The sequence below is a fragment of the Monodelphis domestica genome, chromosome 1, assembly GCF_027887165.1.
Source record: "Monodelphis domestica isolate mMonDom1 chromosome 1, mMonDom1.pri, whole genome shotgun sequence".
In the NCBI taxonomy this organism is placed as follows: domain Eukaryota; kingdom Metazoa; phylum Chordata; class Mammalia; order Didelphimorphia; family Didelphidae; genus Monodelphis; species Monodelphis domestica.
Window position 1 is genome coordinate 466,908,982 of NC_077227.1, and position 23,374 is coordinate 466,932,355.

A 23,374-nucleotide genomic window follows, 5' to 3' on the forward strand; every position below is an offset into this window, starting at 1 on the left:
TTGGTTGTTTTAGCCTCCACCTCTTGGATCTTGAGGTTGTTAACAGCCAGTGTTAAATTCTCTGTCATGCCACATGTTCATTAACTACCTCCCATTCCCCATTCCTTGATTTTGCAATAAAAACTGGCTTCACGTGCAGCTCTCTCTCTCACCATCAGAAGAGCAACACAAATTGAATGCTATGCTGCTGAAATCCTCTGTGTCTTTCTTCTCTACTTGTGTTCTCTCTCAATCTCTAAACCCCTTCACCCATTTTCCTGCAGTCTTCAACTTCTCTTTCAGGTGGCCACCCATAAAGAATATTTCGTAGCTGCTGGTAAGCTACACAAGCAAAAACAAATCTGCATATTGGTCATTTCCCTAAAAAAAGTGTGTCTCATTCTGTATTTAATCATCACCTCTCTGTCAGGAAGTAATTAGTGTTCTTCATCACTGGTCCTCTGGAATCATGGTTGATTATAATTACCATGATCAGACTTCTTAAATCATTGAAAAGGGTTCATTTTTACAATGGTGTTATAGTATAAATTGTTCTGGTTCTAGCAACACTTTTTGTAGCAGCAAAGAGCCACAATCAAAGTAGCTGTTGTTCATTGATTGGGAATGGCCAAACAAGTGTGATACATAGATGTAATGAAATATCACTGTGCTGCAAGAAATTATGACTGTCATGCATACAGGAAAATATGGGAAGGCTTATGTGCACTAATACAAAGTGAAGTAAAACAGCAACTGGAAAATAGTATATGTAATGACTTATACTAATGTAAAAGGAAAAAAAAACCATTGAAACCGAGTTTTGTGAAATTAGAATGATTTAAGCCTGGCCCCCCCAAAAAAGAGAAATGAGAAGGTACCCATTCCCATGTCTTTGATGAGGCAGAAGATTATGGGTGTGAAGCACTGCATATCATCTCAGACCATTAGGATACGTTGGTTAGTTTTGCTAAGCTTTGTTCCCTCATTTTTCATTCCCTGATATGGGGTGGTCTAGCTCTCTGGGAGGATATATTGGGGAAAAAAAAAAGGCAGTAATAATTTTTTTTTTAAATCCAGGATCACAGATGACTTAGGTAGAGAGAGGTAGGAGGTTGGACTTAATGACCTTTAGAGGTCCATTTCAGATCTAAGGTTCCCAGGGAGAAGTGGATAGGTGCCATTTACAAGGCAGGGTATTGATTTGGTAGTTCCCCAAAGTGAGGGTCTTAAGAGAAGACACTGGGGGAATGTGAGAGTGAAGTGGTGGAAAGAATCTGATGTTTGTCCTACTTGGGGTCTAGCGAATGTTTGCTCAAGGAAAGCAGGCTTTCCCATTCCCAGCTGGCCCTATAGCTTGAACATTAGAAGGCCATACATCTCATTCTTCTTCTTTTTAATGCCCTATGTATCTTACTTCCTACACTCAGGTACCAGCTACACTATTCCCACTCTTTTCTCTCTTCACTCCTTAGAAAGAGAAGCTCCTGGCTGGCCATTTCTTGTTTAAAACTGTGCATAATTGATAGTGGCAAATCTACCCCAGCTGTGTCTAAAACCTCTCCAGGGGCAAGAAAAACACTCTATGACTGTCATTAACTACTAAATTAGCAAGCACTGCTGGCAGTTTACAATACACCCTACAAAACACATCAATCCGGTTTAAGAAGAATGACCCAGGGATCAAATTCCTGCATGATCTGCAGCCATTTTAGACTTATCCTCAAGTTCCTGCACCATCTACCAGGGAGAAGAAACAGAATAATCCTGCTCAGCACCATCAAAACCCTCCCCCGACCGCATCTGAAATGCAAATCGTGAGAAGCCCAAAAGTTCTGAAAACTTTCCTTAAGGAGAAAAAAACCAAATGTGGCTAAGGCAGAAATGACAGAGGAATGGGGAATGCAAATACCAAAGAGCTAAATCTTCTCTTAACATGGATCAGGTGCATAGAAGAGCTTTGTGCCCCGTGCCAGGTGGTCAGGATCATGGTGGACACAAAAAGATAAAGAAGGTTCAAAGAGAAAGCCCTTTTGAGTCTCCTGTTGCAGGTCACTCAATCCCCTTAAGCAGCCATAATTGAGGAGGAACACAAAAGGATTTATCAGGTGCACTTATGAGACTAGAAACACAAAAATGGGCACTATAAGAAATGTGAGGACCTATATATAATGCAGACAACACATTGAGGGAGAAAGAGGCAAGATTCAATTTTTATTTTTCAAACATGGGCTGTCCCTAATTATTAAACTTCCAAATAGCAAATTTCTATGTCTCAAATAACTGTTCAGATGATCTTTTATTTTGTGAAGACTGTAGATTCCATTTTGGTTACCTTTGATGAATATAATTGTTTCACATTCAATATACACACTTGTCGCTTCAGAAGGATTCAATTTTTTTACATAATCAATAACAATGAAGAGAAAACTGATTCAAACACCAGTGTGCCCCCACAATCTATTTCCCTATTCAAACTCTTATTCACTTAAAAGTAAAATGGACCAGGTTGTTTGGATGAGTTCCATTTCTTTTTTAAAATTGCATATTCCTTACTAGTTAGCACCTCTGGTGTTTTATTCCTATAGAGAGATCTTTTTGGTGGAGACATTGCTAGAAAGAAGGTCTGGCAAAAGAAATATCCCCATGTAAAGGAGTTCTATTGGAAACCAGATTCTAGGGAGAGGCCTCATCCATACTCTTGTAACCAGTGGACAGTTTCAAGCTAGGTATGTCACCAAAAAAGGGGAAATATAGAGCTCTAGGAAGACCTACTCATAGGAAGCCTCCTTAGAGTCAAGGTCTTTGAAGATGGAAGGTATATAAGATGTGTGCTTGAGACAATGCCGCTAGGTAGAGGATTGATTCTAAATGGGGGTGGGGATGGGGGTGGGGGTGAGGTTCCCTCCCTAGAGCACAAATGATGTATGGTAAAGGAGTGCCATGGAGGAGTTTATGATTCAACCCAAGTAAATGCATGCATCTTCATCACTAAGAAGTGCACTGTCAGAACCTGACAGTAAAAATCCTGGTTCTCACATCTTGATCAATATTGTAGCTGGATATCAAGGAAAAAAAAATAAAATAAGAATTTTGTTATTTTCAGAGCAGCTGTCTCAGATCCATCTGCTTTCTGATAGACTTGCTTCTTTTTGTTTTTATTTTCATTTATTTTTATTTTTAAAATTCTTCCATTGTTACAAAGCTCTTGTTGTCTCCCTCCCCTCTTCCCTCCCACCTCCCAGAGTTGACAAGCAATTGCACTGGGTTATACATGTATTATCACCCAAATCCTATTTCCATATTATTCATTTTTGTAACAGAGCAATCTTTTAGAACCAAATCCCCAAATCATATAACCAAAAAACAAGTGACAAATCATATGTTTTCTCTAGATGTGGATAGTATTCTTTCTCATAAGTCCCTCAGAATTGTCCCGGACCACTGCATTGCTTTTAGTATGACTGCTTCTTTTTAAAGAAACTTTAGCTACAACTATTTAAATATACTATTGTTACTGTTCAGTTGTTTCAGTCATGTCCAACTCTTTGTGATTCCATTTGGAGTTTTCTTGGTAAAGATACAAATTTGCTGTTTTCTTCTCTAGATCATTTTACAGATAAGGAAACTGGGTCAAGTGGAGTGAAGTGACTTGCCCGGAATCACACAGCTAATAAGTATCTGAGACCAGATTTGAACTCAGGAAGATGTCTTCCTGACTCCAGGTTCAGGACTCTATGTACCATGCCACCTAGCTGCCGTGTTCTACTGTATTTAAATGGATAACTGTGAAATTTTTGCCTTACCCCCTTAATGTTTGAATTTAACCTTCATGTAAGATCTTATTGCACTGTAGGTACAAGGCTCTGAGGATAAAAAGACAAAAAATATGTTTAATAGTTTCTGCCATCAAAGAATGTATATTCTACTAGATGGAAGAGTGTTTCCCATATACAGCAGTGCATATAGTACAAGAAAAATTGAGGTGGGAAAGAGAACTGAGAACATGGATGATCAGGGAAGACTTCACGGAAGAGGTGGTACCTTAGTTTGACCTTGAAGAAAACCAGGATTCTGAGTAGAGAAAGGGAGAGAGTGGATTCCAGAAATGAGGAACAGCTTATACAAGTACACAAAGGCAGAATGTGTGGAATCTAGTGTGAAAACTGTGAATCCAGTTTGAAAACTTTGGAAAACAATTTGTACAGTGGAGTAGTTGATGGAGAAGTGGCAATGAGGAACCACTGAAGGTTTTAAAAAGAGGAAAATCATAGAATAAGACCTGTGTTTTAGGGAAATTGTTTTGGTAATTATTCTGGCGTGATGAATAGATTAGACAGGAAAAAGCAATTTGGAGACTATTACAGTGGATTGCAGGATGGTGGTTATGTAAATGGAGATGGAGGTAGCATGTGAGCAATATTGGGAAGATGGATAGAATAGACAAGATTTGGTAACTGATTGAATATGAGAGGCAAGGGAGAAAGGGTCAAAGATGACTTCATGAAAACAGACTCAAGTGACTAGGAGGACAGTGGTGCCCTGAAAAGAAAAATAAGGAAAAAGGGAAGTTTATTTTGGAAGAGAGTATATAAATGAGTTCTGTTTCTCCTAAAGGCTGCATCTTCCTTTACAAGTCAGCTCTTTTGGTGTTTTATTCCTCTAAAGAGTTCACATGGAAGGGGAGAATGGAGCTCTATCTGAACTCTCATTTGGAGAATTTGGGTGAAAAATGATCATTTTCATGATTCAAGACATGGGGAATAGGGGAATATGTTTCACATGAAAGCATTGAAATAACCCATATCAGAGTATTTGTCACCTTGGGGAATAGGGAGGGGAGGGAGGGAGGAAAAGAATCGGAATCCCAAAAGCTAGAAAACAATTGTCAAAAAATATTTCTACATGTAATTGAAAAACTCAACTTAAAAATAATAAATTATCTATTTAAAAATAAAAATAAATACCCAAGTAAACACGTAAATAAGAGAGTTGGTGTCCAAGAGCCACTGTTTCCTATCCTAGCAATTCTCCAGGCCTATTTTTAGTCCCTAAGACTGTTGCCCAGGTGTCAGTTCTTGGTGATTCCAGAAAGGAAAGCCATCAGGCACTATATAGATTTCACATTTTCTTGCCTTCCATGATGGATTGCCTTTATGTGGGCAAATCTTTTCTAAAAATAATCAGTTTTACCTCAGGAAGTGAAGGTAAGTATTCAGCCAGCCTTTGCTAAGAGAATCCAAACTGGTGGCTATTTTCACTTATCAGCATGATGGTGTGAATTTCAAAACTACTCCACCCTATTCAGACCATTCTTTAGAAGATGGGATTTAGCTATTTCCTGATCAATAACAATAGAGATACTTGGAATAACAGAATCAGGTCTTGGAAACTACATTCTCCACCCTACTCAGGGTAACAAGATTAGGAAGGGCTGCAGCAAACTCAAGATTTAATTATTTGAGAATATGGCCTTCAACAGACATGTGCAAAAAGGACAGACCTCTAGGCGGTCCTGGGTCAAGCTAGAGCCACCACTGGCACATGTGAGACGCAGAAAGTGAGGTAGAGGACAGCTCAGGAGTTCTCTTGACTTCCTGGGAGGAGGGCTGGAGTCAGTTGGAGGCTGGTGCTTGGAGTTGGAGGAGCCCTCGGACTGGTTTTCTCTAGTTTGGTCACGGGAGTGATAAGGACTGATCTCTTTCCTTGCCTTGGCTATCCAGGGCCTTGAGGCTGCTTTGGCTCAGCCTGAGCAGAGTGGGTATTTGAACCCTCCTTCCTTCTCTCCCCCTTCCTTCTCTCTCTCCCTCTAATACTTTCTTCCTCCTGTTTGTAATTAAAACACCATAAAAAAAGTTGGCAGCTGACTTGAGTGTTTCATTTAGGAATTACATAGCTGAATTCCTTGGCGACCTTAAATTAATATATATCAATCTTTTAAAGTGATTTCAATATCACAATGGAAAGGTTGAAGAGTCTTCAGTGGTGCAAGAAAAAGTGTGGGCAAATGCAAGTTCATCATGACCAAGCTGAACCCAGCTGTCATAATGCCAGTTCTGAAATCCAAGAAGGGGAAGGCGAATCATAATGTGCAGGAAAGATTACTAGATTTGGAATCAGGAGACTTGGACTTAGGCTCTACCCCTGCCACTGGCTATACAGAGTAAGCGATAGGGCTCTGCAAACATCTATCAAATACCTCTCCTCTAGTCTTAATGCGAGGAATATCCATCCCCTACAAGACAAAAGACATTGTCTCTGTCCTCAAGGAGCTTAGTTTACAGTAGAGGATATGGCACAAACACAAATGAGTAGGATATAAGGGAAAATGTGAAAGATTTAGACAAGGTGACCTACAAAATTTTAAGGACAAAGTGAACACTTTCAGCTGACAGAATGAGGGAAGGCTCCATTTACAAGAATGTAGAAAGCCTTGAAGAAGAAAAGGACATTAAAAGGCAGAGAGGAATGAACAAGTGCATTCCATGGATAGGATACAAGGATTCAAGAAAAAGCAGGATGAGATTTAAGAAATGTCCCACTTGGCTCTAACACTCAATTCGTGAAAGAGAGCAATGTGAATAAAAGTTGGAAAGGAACATTGGGGCTAAGTTAAGGAGGACCGGAAAATTCCAGACTGAGGGGATTGTATGGACAATGGTGTGCCACTGAAGGATTTGAACAACTGACAGTGTTTCCATTAGAAAGATGATTTCAGAAGGTATATGAAAGGTGAAACAGAGAGGAATGAAAGTGGAGGCAGAGTGACCACTGAAGAATTTATTTCACAGAATCACAGAATTCAACTTGGAAGGGACCAGAGCAGTCATCTAGTCTAACCCTAAAAGAATTCTCATGATAACAGATCTGGCAAGTGGTCATTCAGCCTCTCCAGTCAGAGCTCTTGGATAACTAAAGATTAGGAAATTTTTCTCAACATGTAAACTAAACTTGCATCTTTACAGCTTCTACCCACTGATCCAGGGTCTACCTTCAGGGGCCAAACAAACTGCTTTTCTTTTATACGTGACAATCTTTCAAGTACTTGAAGACAGCTATATGTTCCTCTTCCATTACACCCAAGACTTTCTTTTGCCAAGCTAAATATCCCTAGTTCCTTTAGCCTAACATTTCATGACCTGCACTCAAGGCTCTTTATCATCCTCATTTTCCTACTCTGAATGTCCTCCAGTTTACTCAATGTCCTTTTCAAGCTCTGAAGTCCAGAATTGAACACAAAATTCCAAATGGGGTCTGATCAGGGCAGAGGACCTGGGTATTACCACACTCTTATTTTTGGAAGCTATTCCCTTTTTAATGCAGTCCAGTTTTGAAATAGCTCTTAAGTGGCCAGATCATAGACAGCTGGATGGTACAATAGATAGAGCACTGGACTTGGAGTTAGAAAGACTTGAGTTCAAATTCAATGGGAGTGACAATAAGCACCTCCTTTCCAGGGTGTTTGTGAAGATAATATGGGATAATATTTGTAAAGCACTTTATAAATCTTAAACTATTCTCTGGACGCTAGTTATTATTATTATGATGTCACATTGACTCATATTGCTCTATCACTAATAAAAATCCCCAAACTGCTGTCTAATTATGACTACCATTTATCTTGGCTTAAATTATGTAGAAGACTATATACCTGTAAGATTTCATATTTTATTAGATTCAGCCCAACAATTTAGCCTGTCAAGATCTAATGTATTAGCTATTCTTCTCAGCTTGGTATCAGTAGGAAATCTGATAATCATGCCCTCTATAACTTTATCCAAATCACTATTAAATGTTACAGTGGCACAGGGCTAAGCACAGATCCCTTAGACACTCCACTGGAGACCTCTTGCTAAGTTGACATCAAACCGCTAATGACTTCTCTTTGAGTGCAGTCATTCAATAGTTTCATATCCATTTAATTGTGGTGACATCTAATCTCCCTGTATTTTCCTTGCTTTATCAAATGCTTTAGTGAAATTAGGGGAAGCTCTAGCTAATAGCATGCTTCTGGTCTATTGGTTTAAGCAATCCTGTCAATAAAGGAAATAAGGTTAGCCTGGCATGACCTGTTCCTGATAGAGCTATGTCAGTTCTTGGTAATCATTCACCATCTCTTTCATGATCCATTCTAGAATTTCCCCCCAGGAATCAAGATCAAGCTGTCAGGTTTACAGTTTGCAGATGTTTCTCCTCTTTTTTGAAAATTAGGAAACTTGTTCTTCTTCAGACCTGAGGTACCTCTCCTATTTTCCATGACGTTTAATAATAGTGGCTTAGCAATCACATCTTCTAGTTCTTTTGGTACCCAAGGGTATATAGTTCACCTGGGTCATGTGGCTTGCATTCATTAAGCAACCAAGCAGGTGCTCTCTCCCTAGCTCTTTGCTGATCCTGGGAATACATGCCCTGAGAGCCCTTTGGATTTTTTTTTCAGACTAAAATCCATCATCCTTCCCAAAGAAAAATGAAGCAAAAGAACTGAGCAGCATTGCCCTCTCTCTTTTGTCAGTTGCCATAATTTCATCCAACCTAATCATCCCTTCTTTGACCTCGTGTTTCTAAAGAAGCTGCCTCTGTTATTCTCAGCTTCCTTTGTCAGCTTCAGCTCATCCTGAGTTTCAGTTTTCTTGGTAGTGTTTTTTGATGCTAAGTATTGTTTCTAAGGCAGAAGAGTACAAAGGGGGTTAAGTGACTTGCCCAGAGTCACACAGTTGGGAAGTGTCTGAGGCCACATTTGAACCCAAGAACTCCTGTCTCCAGGCCTGGCTTTCTATCCACAATCATCTAGCTGCCCCTCCTGATGGCATTTTTATGAGACCTTGTCACATTCATAGTTATTCCGTTGATTTCATTTTCTGTTCAGATCTTGTAAAAATCCAAGGTGCCAGAGGGCAGCTAGAGCACAGGTAGGTGACTCAGTGAATTGAGAGCCAGACCTAGACATGGAAGGTCTGGCCTCAGATATTTGCTAGCTGTGTGACCCAGGGTAAGTCACTTAATTCTCATTGCCTCACCTTTCTGCCTTGGAATCAATACACAGTATCTATTCTTAGGTGGATGCTAAAGGTTTAAAAAACAAAACCAAACTTAAGTATCCGATGAGTTACCTGTGCACCAACATCAGTTTCTTTGGAAAACATTTTCTCTTCACTAGAACTGTTTCCCCCTTTAGATCAATCAATTGATGAACATTTATTAAGCATCTACTAGGTGCCAGAAACTGTGCTAAGTGCTATTTAGGCCTTTAGAATTTCATTCTTTAGAGTTCCCCTCAACTCTCTGGGTTAACTTCCTTTGTAGAATTTTAGTCCATGGGATTCAATCTATCCTCTTTCTGAACTCTGTGAAATCTGTTTTCCCCAAATCTAGTGGGCACATATGACCTGTTTCCCTTTTCTCTATCATACCCCAGCCACCATTCCTCCTTGCTTGTGAAAATCAGATCCAATTTTCAAAAATGGTTATCTATTTCCTGTTGTTTGTTTCACCTTTTGAAGGGTGAAATGATCATTAACACAAGTCAACCGACCAGAAGAGGGACAGTTCACCCCTCCTAAGCTCCATTTTCTCGTCTTTAAGATGAAGGGGGTGTACTACATGATTCCTAAGGGCCCTCCAGCTCCTAGAGATTCTGTTTCTCATCCAGCAAGTATAAAATGCCTGTCTGCACAGAGAATTGCATGTAATTCTATTGCCCAGCCTAAGCCAACAGCACTAAATTCATGATTTAAACATTAGTTTGGCGGGGCTAGAACGCAACTGAAATCCAAGGTCAGAGCCTGTTGGAGTCAGTACCATCTTTCTCTTTTCTAAAAGAGATCTTGCCAAAGGGATCCCACAAAAGACACTGGAGAGATGTTCTTTTGGGTGGTCCTTTGCTCTAAGGCTCTGAAGGATCAACCACATGGCGGATTCCACAATCATTTATGGTGAAGGAGACAGGGACAAGGGTTTCCAGGACCAGCAGGGTTTAATTTTTGAGAATGTGGCTGGAATGTTGTTAAACCAAATGGAAGACCAGTGTATCCTCAGATTAGTCACCTGGAAATGGGTAAAGCAATGTATGTATGTATGAATCAATTCTGAAGTTTTCTTCCCCAAAGCTATGTATTTTTATAAGCTACAAATGCAGCATAAACAATTATCCATGGTGTAAGTGTAACATAAACACATTCTACCATTCCACCAACTCTTTGGCACCACCAATCTTTTCACCCCCTACTCTCAGCAATACCCAGGGTTCTCCCACTTCAATTTCCTGCTCTCCTCCACCCCACACCCCTGTCGGTCTGTGAGAGACTGTTTTTTCAACAACTGATAGCTAGAATTTTTACACTTGAGTCTCCCCACTCAAGACCATTTGGAGCTTCAGTTTTTATTCTTTGCTTGCTCACAGATTCAGTCCCTCTGTGTACCACACTCCTGAGGCCATTGTGAACATCAGGGGATGTGGGGGAATGAAGAGTGGCTTTGGAACTTTTCTGCTTGGATTATTCCCTTCTCCCAGTATTTCATCCATCCATAGAAGTCTCTCTCAGCCAAGGCTCCAACCTATTCCAAGTCCTCCATCTTGTTAGAGATGGCCTGCATTCCTTTAATGCTGGGGTTCATTTCTTAATTTGCTTTCTTGGGAGAAGTCATACATACTTCAGAATCCCAGGGTTAAAGGTGAATAAGCTGTATTCCAAAGAACCCTCCCTACCCTTACCGCTGCTTTGCTGAGGAATCAATCTGCAGCAGCAGCAGCACCTTCATTTATTAAACCAACTCTTTAATTACTCCAAAATTATGTTAAATCCTGGAAGCAAATATTGAAGCAAGGTCCTCTGAAGAATTTCATTACACTGAGGAGTTTCAGTGAAGAGCAAATGGTTATAAAGTAGCAGCCAAAATGACACATAAAGATATATATTGTTTTTAAATTTTTAAAAAAGCAAGCAGGTTATCATTTGTTGGATCACCCAAGTGTCAAAGGAAAAGAGTTTCATAATAGTAGAAATTTTCCGTTTTAAAAGACCCAAGGGAAAAAAAATTGCCCTTCAGCCCTCCAATCTAATAGGGTGTACTTCTGGAAAAACCTAAACCCAATTAAATATTAATACTTAATAGTATTAATTAAGGGGGAAAGCCCATCAAGAGAACCCCAATATGTTTACAGTGTCCCCAGGAAGCTGGAAAATTTCACAATCAAGTGTGTAAATGTTCTAAAAAAGGGTCCTGAATATTTTATGAATATTTGTCATAAAACAGAAATAATAACCACTGTGCAGAGCTATTAGAATTAATATTTATGCTGCCAGCCATGAAATATTCATGGGGACAGAGAAAGGGGGGCCGTAAGACAAGAATTAATTTACATTGGGCTCGGTTTACCCGCTGGCTTGATGTTTAAAGACGGGTTGACAAGCCTCTATATGAATCCGCCAGTCACTTTCAGCAGTAGGTGGAGTGGAAGGGGAGGGGAGGGGAGGAGAAGGGAGAGAAGGGGGGGAAATGGGTCCAAGCTGCTGACAGCTCACAGATTGAGTTTCTGACAGCCCTTAAAAAACCTAAACGGCCCCCCACCTTTTTTTCCCTTCTTCCATTGCCCAAGGCGCTCTGTACTGCCACCGTTCATCCGATCTCCCCTTCCATCTGCTGAAATTAACGAATTAATGAGAGCTATACGCTTTACTGTGGGGCCCTATGAATGTTTACAGGCGATTAAATTATAATGCCACGGAGCTGTATAATTCATGAACCAATTAAAGGAAGTGTTAGTTGATTTGATGGGATGAGGACGTACAAAATGCATTTAACTAATAGGGAACCGTGGGCTGCCGATCGGCCGGGCGGGCTCTCTCGGATTACGCGGCTAATTGCTCTACTTTATAGGGCTGTCACAGATAGCCATGCATATTTCATTGTTCTCAAATACTTCAATTGTTTGCTTTCGTGTCGCTGCTGTAATATGTAGAAGCCCAGCCAAACTTCAGTGTAGTTAAAGTACCCAGCCACCGAGGCAGGCCGGCTGGGGCACCGAGAGGGGGCGGGGGCGGAGGATGGGAGGGAGGGAGCGAGAGAGAAGGGAGGGAGCACCTAACCTGAGCCCGCCGCCTTAAATGTCACTCTGCAATTACATGATTAGAAGGCTGAGCATTCGATCCTCTTTTGTTTTTACAACTTTAGGCCGCTAATTCCCTATGCAGACTTCTTAACAATGAAAATCTTGGGGAAGTGGCCGCCTGATGGGTTTGGTGAGAGAGGGGGGCGGCTGGCCTGTGCGCAGTGGTCCGAGAAGGCTGGGCAAGTTTCCTTAATTGACCCTGAGCTCGTGACTTCCAGCAACGGCAGACAACGAATGCAAGCTGTCTCGCTCTTTCCCTCTCTTGCTTGCCTCGATTTGCCCATCTGTAAAGTAGGGTCATCTAGTACTTCACGAATTACGTTTTAAAAAAACCTTGCACGTGACAAGGCCACGTTCTACCACCAGCAATTTCCCTGGTTTGCCACCGGGAAGGAAGGAGCCGAGAGGACAAAGAATTGCTCTGAGAGCGAGCGAGCTGAATTATCCCGGTTCTCAGGGAAAATATATAATGCTTTTACTTACATGACTCCATATGCTGAAGTACATAAGAGATGAAGGCAGCTGATTTCCCAGCTGGGAGAACGTGGGATGTCTAATTTAGAGAGCTGCCACATTATGTTCGCTCTTTATACCAACAATTTCAGTTTACTCTGCAAGGAACAGGGAACTCGACAGCAGGCTGTGTTGTTTTTTTTCCCCCAGCACATCCTAGACTGACAGACCCCAGCATCGATAAACTATTAATTTCAATAACACAGTTAACTCTGATCATCTGGGCTCCTGGCATCTTCCTTCCAAATAGGTATGCTCTTCGATAAGGAAAGATCCAAGTAGTTACAGCTAAGAAAATAAGTGTGGTCACTCTCATCTATTCCCGGGGTGCCCGAGACCTGGTTCCCTCTCCTTATACAAGAGAGCCTAAATCTTCCAGAAGATGCTACACATCCCATCTAATCTGAGCAGGCAGGCTGAGTTGCTTCTCTAAAACTTCACTTATTTCTCTTCTGTAAAAGGAAAGGGGCTAGGCTAGATGACCTCCAAGATCCATTCTGGATGGAAACCTCGGATTCATATGAACTGTGAGTGCTATGTTAACAGTGCCCAGAGGCCTAGAACTTTTTCTTGTTCTTTTTTTTTTAAATATATATAATACTGACAAAATTAGAAATCAGTCAAGTCTGGAAGGATGCCTTCCCATTTGGTAAGGAATATATGTAGTTACAACCACTTATTTGATCACCAGTTTGAATTAGAACTATATGGAAATAATAGTTGTATCATCTTCTTTCCCCACTGGTGTAAGCACTCTCAGAGCAATCCCTGAATGGGAGTGGGAGGAGCAGGAGGGCACACAAAATGTGGTTTTATCAATAATGAACAGAAGTTGAGGAGTATTGTTATCTGTATGTTTTACTTGGGGATAACTGGATTTAGATTGGGATCTCAAATGTAACAAACGATTGAACTGTGAAGGTTAGACTCATTCAAAATACACTTTGGTTGAGGTAATGGATTACACAGTCGTTTTAAATTTTGTGAGAATTAGCATCCATGTCAAGTACTATATTTTTCAAAGATAGGGCAAATTATCAGTGGGACGTTTCTTTTTTCCTATGCCCTCTGTCTTGCTTGCATTCTTCTAGTATTTCCCTATCCCACCCCTCCAACTTCCTTTCCTTTAAGTCAGAGAAGGTAAAGGTTCTTTAATCAAGTCAGAGCAGCTATAAGCTAGTTCTACTCTTCCAGACCAGTTGCTTTAAGCATTGGGGTTGTAGTTTAGTATCTATCATCTCCAACAACTCTCCTAATATCAAAGACCCCCTACAATGTATATGATAAAATAAGCACTTCACCCTAAAATAGCTTATAAGGTGGACAAGGACATGACATATCTGAGGAAGAAAAGCACCCTAACCCTAATTCCTAACAAGTTGTCTCACAATGTGCAATGTCACCATGGGTATTATGAATGAATGAGGATGCCTTCAAATACTAACAAACGATTCATCCAAATAAACTGAGAATGAAACTAAAAGCCAATGAAAGTGTTAAGTCATTGTGTGAATGTCATGAATAAATTCCAAAATTGATCTGATGCCCAAAATTATTTTTTAAAAATCTGTTTAAATGTGTCTTGTCAACTCTAGACACAACACACATCCATGTACTCCTGGTATTTTGTTTTTGTTACAGTAATCAATGCAAGGGGATTTGGGGGGCATGCCATGGTGAAATTTCTACATATGTCTGATTTTTACAACTTGAAGCTCACAAAAGGCACCCAAGTTTAGTCAAAATGTTTATAGCAAGTCATAGAAAAGGTGTAATTAGCCTTTTCAAAAAACCTGTAAACAAAGACTTGATTCATAAATTGTTTAATTATTCTTTTTCATTTCAGATATTAACCTTCACTAGTGCTTAATTGTGCTACATGTGTATATAGCATCTGATAGCTGAACTAATTGCCCTTTGTGCATTTTAATGTCTCATTCATCCATTCAAAGTTGTCACCAGTGGTAGAAATTTCACTATATACTCAGGTGTGCCTGAAAAGACCAATTTATGACTAACCACATAAATAAGTGCTACAGAAAAGATGTTGTGATCTTTCTGGTTTAGGGTAAGGTAGGTAAAAAGCTTTTTCTACCAAGCGCCACCCCCTCCCCCCCAAATGCAGACATTTAGGCTGCTACTACAGTTGCAGCTATCAGGTAGGTGAGTGTGTGTATATGTATGTGTATGTATTTGTATGTATACATATATAAATATATATTTAGCAACCAGTATTAGCGATTTGATATTTTATTTTCTTATATCATGGAGGACTCAGAAAATCCTATTTTTAAGTCACTCAGATTATTCTTGAAGAATTTCCGTTTCGGGTACACCCTGCAGATCAGTTCTTTTGCTCAAGGAGACTTTATAAGATGGGAATTTAAGAAGTCTTTTTAGTGATGAGTTGTGACTTTTAAGAGATGCTTTTTTTAAATTGGGATGGTGCTAAGGGTATGTAACCAGTTTTCTAATTTGCCTGGGATGTTACTTAAGAATGTGATATAAAAAATTATAAATATATGCTGATTTTCAAAAGGGCAGAGCTGTTGACTGTATTTATGTGCCATTTAGCGTCTATCTCCTTCCTCCTATATTATCTTATCTCCTCTATCTTCTCCTTCCCCTCTAAACTTCTTTCCCCAATCTACCTTCTGTTCTCATTCATCTTCTCATCTGCCTGATCATCTATCAACGCTTTCATCCTCTCCACTTCCATCTTTTCTCAGATGTCAATGAGCAGCACCATCAGTCAAAGTTACACCTCCCTTGCCTCCTGCACTTTGAAAAATTATTAACAATTTGTTTAACTAGATTTGTTGTTGTTGTGAAGGCATGTGCTATGGAGATTACAGGGAAGTGATGGTGGTAAAAAAATCGAAATGCATTAATATCAAAAATCATTATAGCAAGTTTTCATTTCATGAATGAAATCATCTTCAACTCAACTTTCTAAATACAATACATCTCTTTTGTTATAGGGCTTACTGTGACAGATTCAGATATATTACAAGTCAAATTATATCTCCCCAAAACATAACTACATAAAATACAGTGTAGCCAGACTGTGTGCTTAGACACGTCCCCTGTCACCAGTTTCATCAATGGGTTTCTGGGTTCCACCACCCAACCTCTCCCTTTCTGAGATTTAGCAAGCCTAAAACTTTAGTGGCTGGGGTGAGAGCCTAATGGAAATGAGTGCAAATTGAAACTTGCCTTAGATTCTTTATCTTCAGAGTAGATCCGTCATAAGGATACCTTTTTGGTTACTCCTACCTGTGACTCAGCAGTTTAGATGTACTGAATGAACTCAATTAATGTGCTGGGAAAAAAATAATCGAGGTTAAACCGTTTATCAAGGTGATACTCCTGGGTTAAACTCCCTAAGTGGACATTGCCTAGGATCGGAAACCTGAATTTGTAGATAAGGCTTTACTAAACTTTCAACTGGACAGTCAGGCTGGAAATTTAAAACCCAAACTCTGAGTCCAGAGCTTGAAACTGACAAGAGTCTCCAAGGACTTTTATGTGAAATCAAACTGGGACTGTCTTTCAGCACTATCAAAGCTGAGGACTTTTTGACTGGATCCTTCTCATTTCATCCTCATTGTGTGTATCGCTCCTTTTCCATGGTGGGGCCTATTTGCATGTGTCAGGCCCTCAACAGTCCGTATCAGTATGCACCAGCAAGTACACAAATGTTTATACACTCATTTCTATAGGACAGCCCCGGACACAAAAGGGAACGCATTCAAAAGCCAGATGGTGTTTGTTTTAGGTTATCCTGTGGGCATTTTAAAAAGTGTTGAGCCTGCCTAATATAGGTTGGCAAAACAGACTTGTGTGATTTCTCTACTGCATATGTGTGCCATAACTCTCCAAGACATGACAGTGGTGGAAGCAGCCCCTGCTGGGGGGGGATCCAGATTCCCTTGGGGAAAGAGGATTTTGGAAGGCCTGGAAAAGTATTTGCACTTTTTCTTTCCTAGAGGCCAGCCCTATACTTTAAGATGAGAACTCCTAGGCCTCAGCAGAAGTGCTAAATGACCTGCAACAGGGGTTAGTTCTTGGCCCTGAAGAATCCACTCAGCACATCGAAAACTACGTAGAATAAAGAAAAGAGAAGATGGGTAAACTCACATTGAAATCTCTGTTGGCAACAGCTGACAGGAGACATCAGAATATGGCAATGTCAGAGAATCAGAAGCACAGCACGAATTACGTTCTTTGATGCTTTTGAAGCACCTTGGATACACTCAATCACAAAGATATATTTCGGTTCGGTATGGAAATGGCTATTTGCATTTCAATATGTTGGAGCAGGACTGCCAATACAAACAGGGACCCATGAAGAAGAGATCAGCTTACTGGAGTGAAAACCACAAGGTGACATCTAGGAGACCTTTAAGATGAAACAGAGCCCAGCTTGTAACATTTTTTGTTGACTTACCAATATTTCTGAATGATTGGGTTTTCAAATGAGATCAGTCAGCATGCAAATGAGGAAACAGATCAAGACATCCTCTCTATCTGATTGGATGTGGAGTTTATCAAAAGAGTCTTTTTTGGTATCAAATTTCCATCACAAAAGGTCAAACTTTCAACTCCCATTACTCTTGCTAACTGAATTTCTTGTGACTGCTGGTTTATTCCCCATGCTGTTGCACAAAGACAAATTTTAACAAAATGCAGACCAACACACACACACACACACACACACACACACACACACACACACACACACACACTACCACCACCACCATCACCACTGCATCTGTCAAATGCAGTGGACCGACATTTTCCAATCTGATTCTATTTTTCTCCAACCCATAAAAAAAGGCCTTACAGCCAAAACATCACCTCTAACCTGATTAGCTATTCCCAGCTGATATTTTTATCATCTCTTTTCCCTTTTCAGCTGACAGGAGCATTCACTGTAGCGCCAGAATATTTGGATTTTACAACTCGGTCATCTAAAATATTTAAAGGGTTTTTCATATTTTCCATGTGTTAAGGACCTGGAGCAGCATCATGTCTCTGGCATCTCATGAATTGTTCCCTTGGCCTACAGCTCCTTTCGGGAGCCAGTCTAAGGTTTTGGGCATTGCTCTAGCAGGAACACTCAGAATCACTCCAGGAGAGACTGCTGTGGGGTCTGCCTTTGGCACAGGCTGGCACCCTTGCCAGGTAGTTTGCTGCCCAAACACTTTCTAATACTCTTCCCACCAGACAGTCTAGTTTTAAAGCAATGTATTCAGCTGGGATACTGAGACTTACAAATAATTTTCTAGGCCAGTCACAGAATAGGATTAGGAAGTCAAAAAGGATCCTCAGAAATCACCCAGTTCTTCAGGCCCAAAGTACACTCTACTCATCTGAGGGAGAGCTGTCTCTTATTCTTAAAGATTCCCAAGAAAGAAGATTCGTTCCACTAGCTCTTTAGTAGTTATCTACAGTGTCTCCCAAACCTTTCTAAGCATTTTTTTCTCTCTTTCTCCCTTCCTTCCTTCCTTCCTTCCTTCCTTCCTTCCTTCCTTCCTTCCTTCCTTCCTTCCTTCCTTCCTTCCTTCCTTCCTTCCTTCCTTCCTTCCTTCCTTCCTTCCTTCCTTCCTTCCTTCCTTTACCTTCTGCCTTAGAATCAATACCGTGTATTGGTTCCAAAGTAGAAGAGCAGTAAGGGTTAGGCAATGGAGGTTAAGTGACTTGCTCAAGGTCACACAGCATGGAAGCATCTGAATCCAGATTCGAACCCAAGATTTCCTATCCCTAGACCTGGCTCTCAGTCCACTGAGCCACCTAGATCCCCTACTAACTTTTTCTTCATGTCTAATCTAAATCCTTTTTAGTTTGTTTTATGCTTATTTCCCATTGTTGTGTTCTCATTGGAAAGAGAGAACATTAGCTCCCTTGTCCTCCATAAATATAATAATATAACATATACAATATGTTTTATATTATACATGTAAATGACATCTTGGATATTTATATCTTTATATGTATATATACATTGATATATGTCTATGTATGTATTATGTGTGTGTGTGTGTGTACACATTGACATACACACATTCACCTGCTGAGTTGTGGACAACGGAATTCTTCTCTACAAAGGTCTCTAAACCACCAAAAAAGTCATTGTTCAAGAAGCAGGGATAATGCAGTACATTTTCTTACCAAGTGAAATAATCTTCCCTGTCTTGAGCCTGACTCAATCTATCTTTGTAGGTTCAAACTACAGCAATAAAGGGTGACAGAAAGATTGCTCCTTTCCTAAAATAATCCCACTCTTGTCCTTGGCTATTCCTAGGATATTCAAAGAACCAAAAGTGGATTCTCCCTTGATTTCCAATTTCTAACTCTTTTTTCTACCTGCCAGACAGCTTCTCTGAAAAAAATGCATCCTCACTTAGTATGTCCAAGAAACTAGCCCCAGTGAGCCATAAGAAATGATGAACAGGATAGGTTCAGCAAAACCTAGAAAGACTTATATGAACTAATACAAAAAGAAGTGAGCAGAACCAGGAGAACCATGTATATGGTAAGAGAAATATCGTATGATGATCAACCATAAAGGACTAAACTATTATCAACAAAATAAGGTTCTAAGATAACTCTAAGGGACTCATGATTTAAACACACACACATACATACACTAAGCACAGTCAAGGAAGGAACTGTTGGAATCTGACTACAGATTAAAGCTAGCCATCCTTCACTTTATTTTTTTCATGCAAATGTGATGTATATGTCTGAAGTTACAACATGGGGAATACAGAGGTATGTATTGATATAACTTATATCAGACTATTTCCCACCCTGGGAAGAGGGGGAAGGGAGGAAGATAATATGTATCACAACATTTTAGAAGATGATTGTCAAAAATTATTTCTACGTGTGATTGAAAAAAATTCAATAAAAAAGAAACTAGCCCTATTGGGTGCCCTGATTTGAGACCAGTACCCAGTTTGGTGTTTGAGGAATGTTCTCAACTGACTGACCAACACCTCACCCACAACAGTTCAATCTAGCCTAGCTTAAAACCTTGCTGGGCAATCATACCATGGTTTTGAAAAAGAACTCTGAAGGTCAAATGGCAAAGTTATGAGCATTTGGCTTTATGCAATGAAGTTATTAATGTCATATGCGAAAGTCTGTGTAAGCCAAATTAAAGTCAGGACGCTCATAAAATGGCTCTCTCAATATCATTATCATCACAGCATTCATAACTCATCAGATTGGTACCTAGAGATTTCTGCTCATCTGATTTTCTCTGTTCTTCTTATTACTCAACAACTAAATGTTTCACAAAGTCATTTCCTACCGAAATATTTATGTTCTCAAATGTTTATTATCCTCTCTATCATGATCAAGATTTTATGAGCACTCTCTACCAACTGTGAATTAAATGCATAATTTCTGATCCATCAAAATCCAGTTTGGCACTCTGTTTGTCTGTATTATATAGCAGCTGCAACGGGCTCCAGACAGATTATAAGAGAACTAGTCTGTGCAGAGTACCCAGAGCAACTGATGTTTCTGGCCAGCGGGCTTAGCGGTCACCACTCTTAACTGGTAATACGGAAGGAATTCATGGATCCTACCGAGTTGTCAGAGAGACTGTGTGATTATGAAGAAACTTTTTGATGGAATCTATAGCCAAAGATTCAGGAAAAGTTCTTAATAGCAAGAGTAAAGGGGGGGGAGAGGGTAAAAATACCAGGAGCCTGACATCCTGTATCAACTAAGGCATCAGTTCCCAGTCCAATATGCCTGCCTAACTATAGGAGTCAAAATAAATCACAATGTACAATAGAGGGGGCTCAGTGGATAGTCAGGCTTAGATATGGGAGGTTCTGTGTTCAAATCTGACCTCAGATACTTCCTAACTGTGTGACCCTGGGCAAGTCACTTAAGTGCTCTTCTACATTGGAACCAATATATAGTATTGATTCTAAGACAGAGAGTAAGGGTTTTCTGGGGAAAATAAATAAAATTTAAAATGTAGAAGAGAGTCTAGGGTTATAACCAAGATATTTTTTTTCTATCTGATATTCAGGGTCAACTACCCCTAGAGAGCCACCAGGTTTTTGCTTGGTGACCAGGGGTTAAGAAGCTCATAGAATATCAGAAGCATGAGTGAAGAATTTGAATGTAAAACATACATTAGAGCTGGAAAGGCCTTTAGAAAATTCTATATTGAGGGAACCAGTTTAACGTTTTATGTTAAAACTAAGATGGACCTGGGAAAAGGAAGGTGTCATATAAGAAAATTCAAAGTCAGAGCTGGAAGGGGCCTTAAAAATCACCTTATTCAATGCCTTCATTTTATAGATAGAAAGTTTTACCCAGAGAGGTCAAAGGACCTGTCCAAAGCCCTAGCAGACTTTTCCTGGTGACTGTGGAAAATAGCTGATTTGGAAAAGTGGTTCCACTTTGAAGATGTTTTTGCTTCTCCTGGGTTTCCAAAACCATTGTTAAGTGGTATATCTCAGCTGCCGGGTTTTGCTGTTTTTTTTTTTTTCCAAAAATTGAATTTTCATGACTTTTTATTTGTTTTCAGACATTGGAACAACTTCCCTAAGCCAAGCACTATTGTTCTGGAGCAGAGGTGTGTAACACAAGGCCCACACTCCAGATTAAAATGCAATTGAGAAATATTTAACAAAATAAATAAAAATACTATGACATTGATAACAATACATTTTAAAACTAAGTCAATATGTGATTTAGTGGTCCTGATTCTATTTGAATTTGAGACCAGTGTCCTAGGGAAAATAGTGTGGTCTATTGTAGAGTGGTGAGGATCAAATGAGATATAGTGTGTGTAAAGTGTATTTTCTCTTCTAGTTAGAGCAAGTTATTTTCTTTCCTATTGATCTAAATGCTACCACAATACACCACAATAGCAGGTCAGTCCCAAAACTCCACCTAACAGAAGAAAACGCCGTAACCCCAGAAAAGGTTCATTTCCTGAAGAAGGCAGTCAATATGGGTATGACTTGCCTCCTTCCCAGTGAGCATTGTTATTTTCCAATTCTACCCAGCTACTCAGAGCGCTAAAATTGTATAATATTCTCAAGTTGAATTCCAAATACAAGTTACTGAAAGTCACTGCAGCACCCCAATATGCAAAAGAGTCCTATATAAGGATATATTTAGGTGGTATAATCATTCCTTCTATAGAAATGGGTAGCCTCCCTGTGGTTAAGTGTCACAAAGCCCCACACCTTCAAGGTCTATTTCTCAGTGTTTAAATTCACCTGCATCACGGCCATTGGTGAAATGGGCTTATTCCATGGCTCTGCTATTCCCCTAAACATAATATACTTTAGTACAATCCACTGAATCCATCGATAGAACTAAAAAAAATTTTTTTTTCAAACCCTTACCTTCCATCTCAGAATCAATACTGGGTACTGGTTCTAAGGCAGAAGAGTGGTAAGGGCTAGGCAACGGGGGTTTAAGTGACTTGTCCAGGGTCACACAGCTGGGAAGTGTCTGAAGCTAAATCTGAACCCAGGACCACCCATCTCTGGGCACATGGTTTGATGGGTATATGATTGGGGATGTTGACTTTGAATGATCACTCTATTGCAAATGTGAATGATATGGAAATAGATTTTGAACAACCCAGTGGAATTGCTTGTCAGCTCTGGGAGTGGGGAGGGGAGAGAGGAGGGAGAGAACATGAATCATGTAATCATGGGAAAATATTCTAAATTAATTAATAAAATTTTAAATTAAAAAACATTTTAAATGGAATTTGGAATTTGTAATGCCTCTGTAGGTGGGAGAAGAGAAAGGGATGCTGAGAGAATTCTGTAAAGTCAAATGTTAAAAAAAATGACAACATATAGCACCACCAACAAAAATTTTTATAAAAGAAATCAGTCTAACTTTCTCATTTTACAGATAGGAACCTCAGAAAGGAAAAGTAACTTTCCCAATGCCAATTAGCTAGTGGGACAGAAGAATAGAAGTCATAAATATCAGTGAAAGGAAAAAATTGGCTGGGAGTGCAAAAAGAACAGTGGGTAGTTATGGACCCACCTTATACCAAATATTTAAAATCAAAAGGGAAATGTGGTGTTTGAATAGAGTCTACCTCTATCCAGTCAGGAAGGTCTGAATTCAAGTCCTGACCTTTAACACTGATTGGTTAAGTGTACAATCCTGAGCAAGATATAACCTCTCCATGCCTCTATGTAAGTTCTCTAAATCTATAAAGTGCAGAAGAGGCTCCTCACTGGGACTTCCCTATAGAATGGAATCAAAGGTCCAGTCTAAAAAAATCAAAGGGGAGGTCATGTGAAACATGAAGATAACATTGAGGTGAGAAGAACCTCATAGATGATGTGGCTAACCCCACCAAGTCATTTATTTCTGCCTCTGATAACAATTTCCTTCTTCAATACCTTTCACACCCTATCAGCAGCTCTTATTGGTTCTCTGCCTCATCTAATGTGTGCTCATTTCCCTATTGACCATTCCCAGGGCCACCATCCTAGTCCAGCTTAATAAACCTAATCACATATTAACAAATCTTCCTGTCTCCATCCCCTCCCCATTTCCCATCATCCATACCAATGCCAAAACAATATTTCTTACATGTCACTTTTCTGCTCCAAAATCCTTAATGGCTCTCTCTCAAGTAAAGTTCAGATTCTTTTGCTGACATTCAACTTCCTCAATAATAAGCTGACACCCTGACCTTTCCAGGATGATTTCATATTACTCCCTTTCAAATACTCAGTGTTTTAGTCAAAAGTAAGTCCT

At 39.8% G+C, this 23,374-nt stretch overlaps 1 protein-coding gene across 4 annotated transcripts in view; it reads right to left on the reverse strand.

Annotated features, from left to right (window-relative positions):
• The window catches only part of AK8 (adenylate kinase 8), a 175,311-nt gene that overhangs the window by 14,652 nt on the left and 137,285 nt on the right, over positions 1–23,374 (reverse strand). Inside the window, exon 12 of one of the 4 annotated variants that reach the window (XM_056812629.1) lies at positions 16,943–17,000. The exons of the other annotated variants lie outside the window; for them this stretch is intronic. Coding sequence (XP_056668607.1) covers positions 16,958–17,000 — 43 coding nt within the window. The 3' untranslated portion in view covers positions 16,943–16,957. Of the gene's footprint in view, positions 1–16,942; positions 17,001–23,374 lie in introns of those variants that run through there. 4 annotated transcript variants of the gene reach the window in all.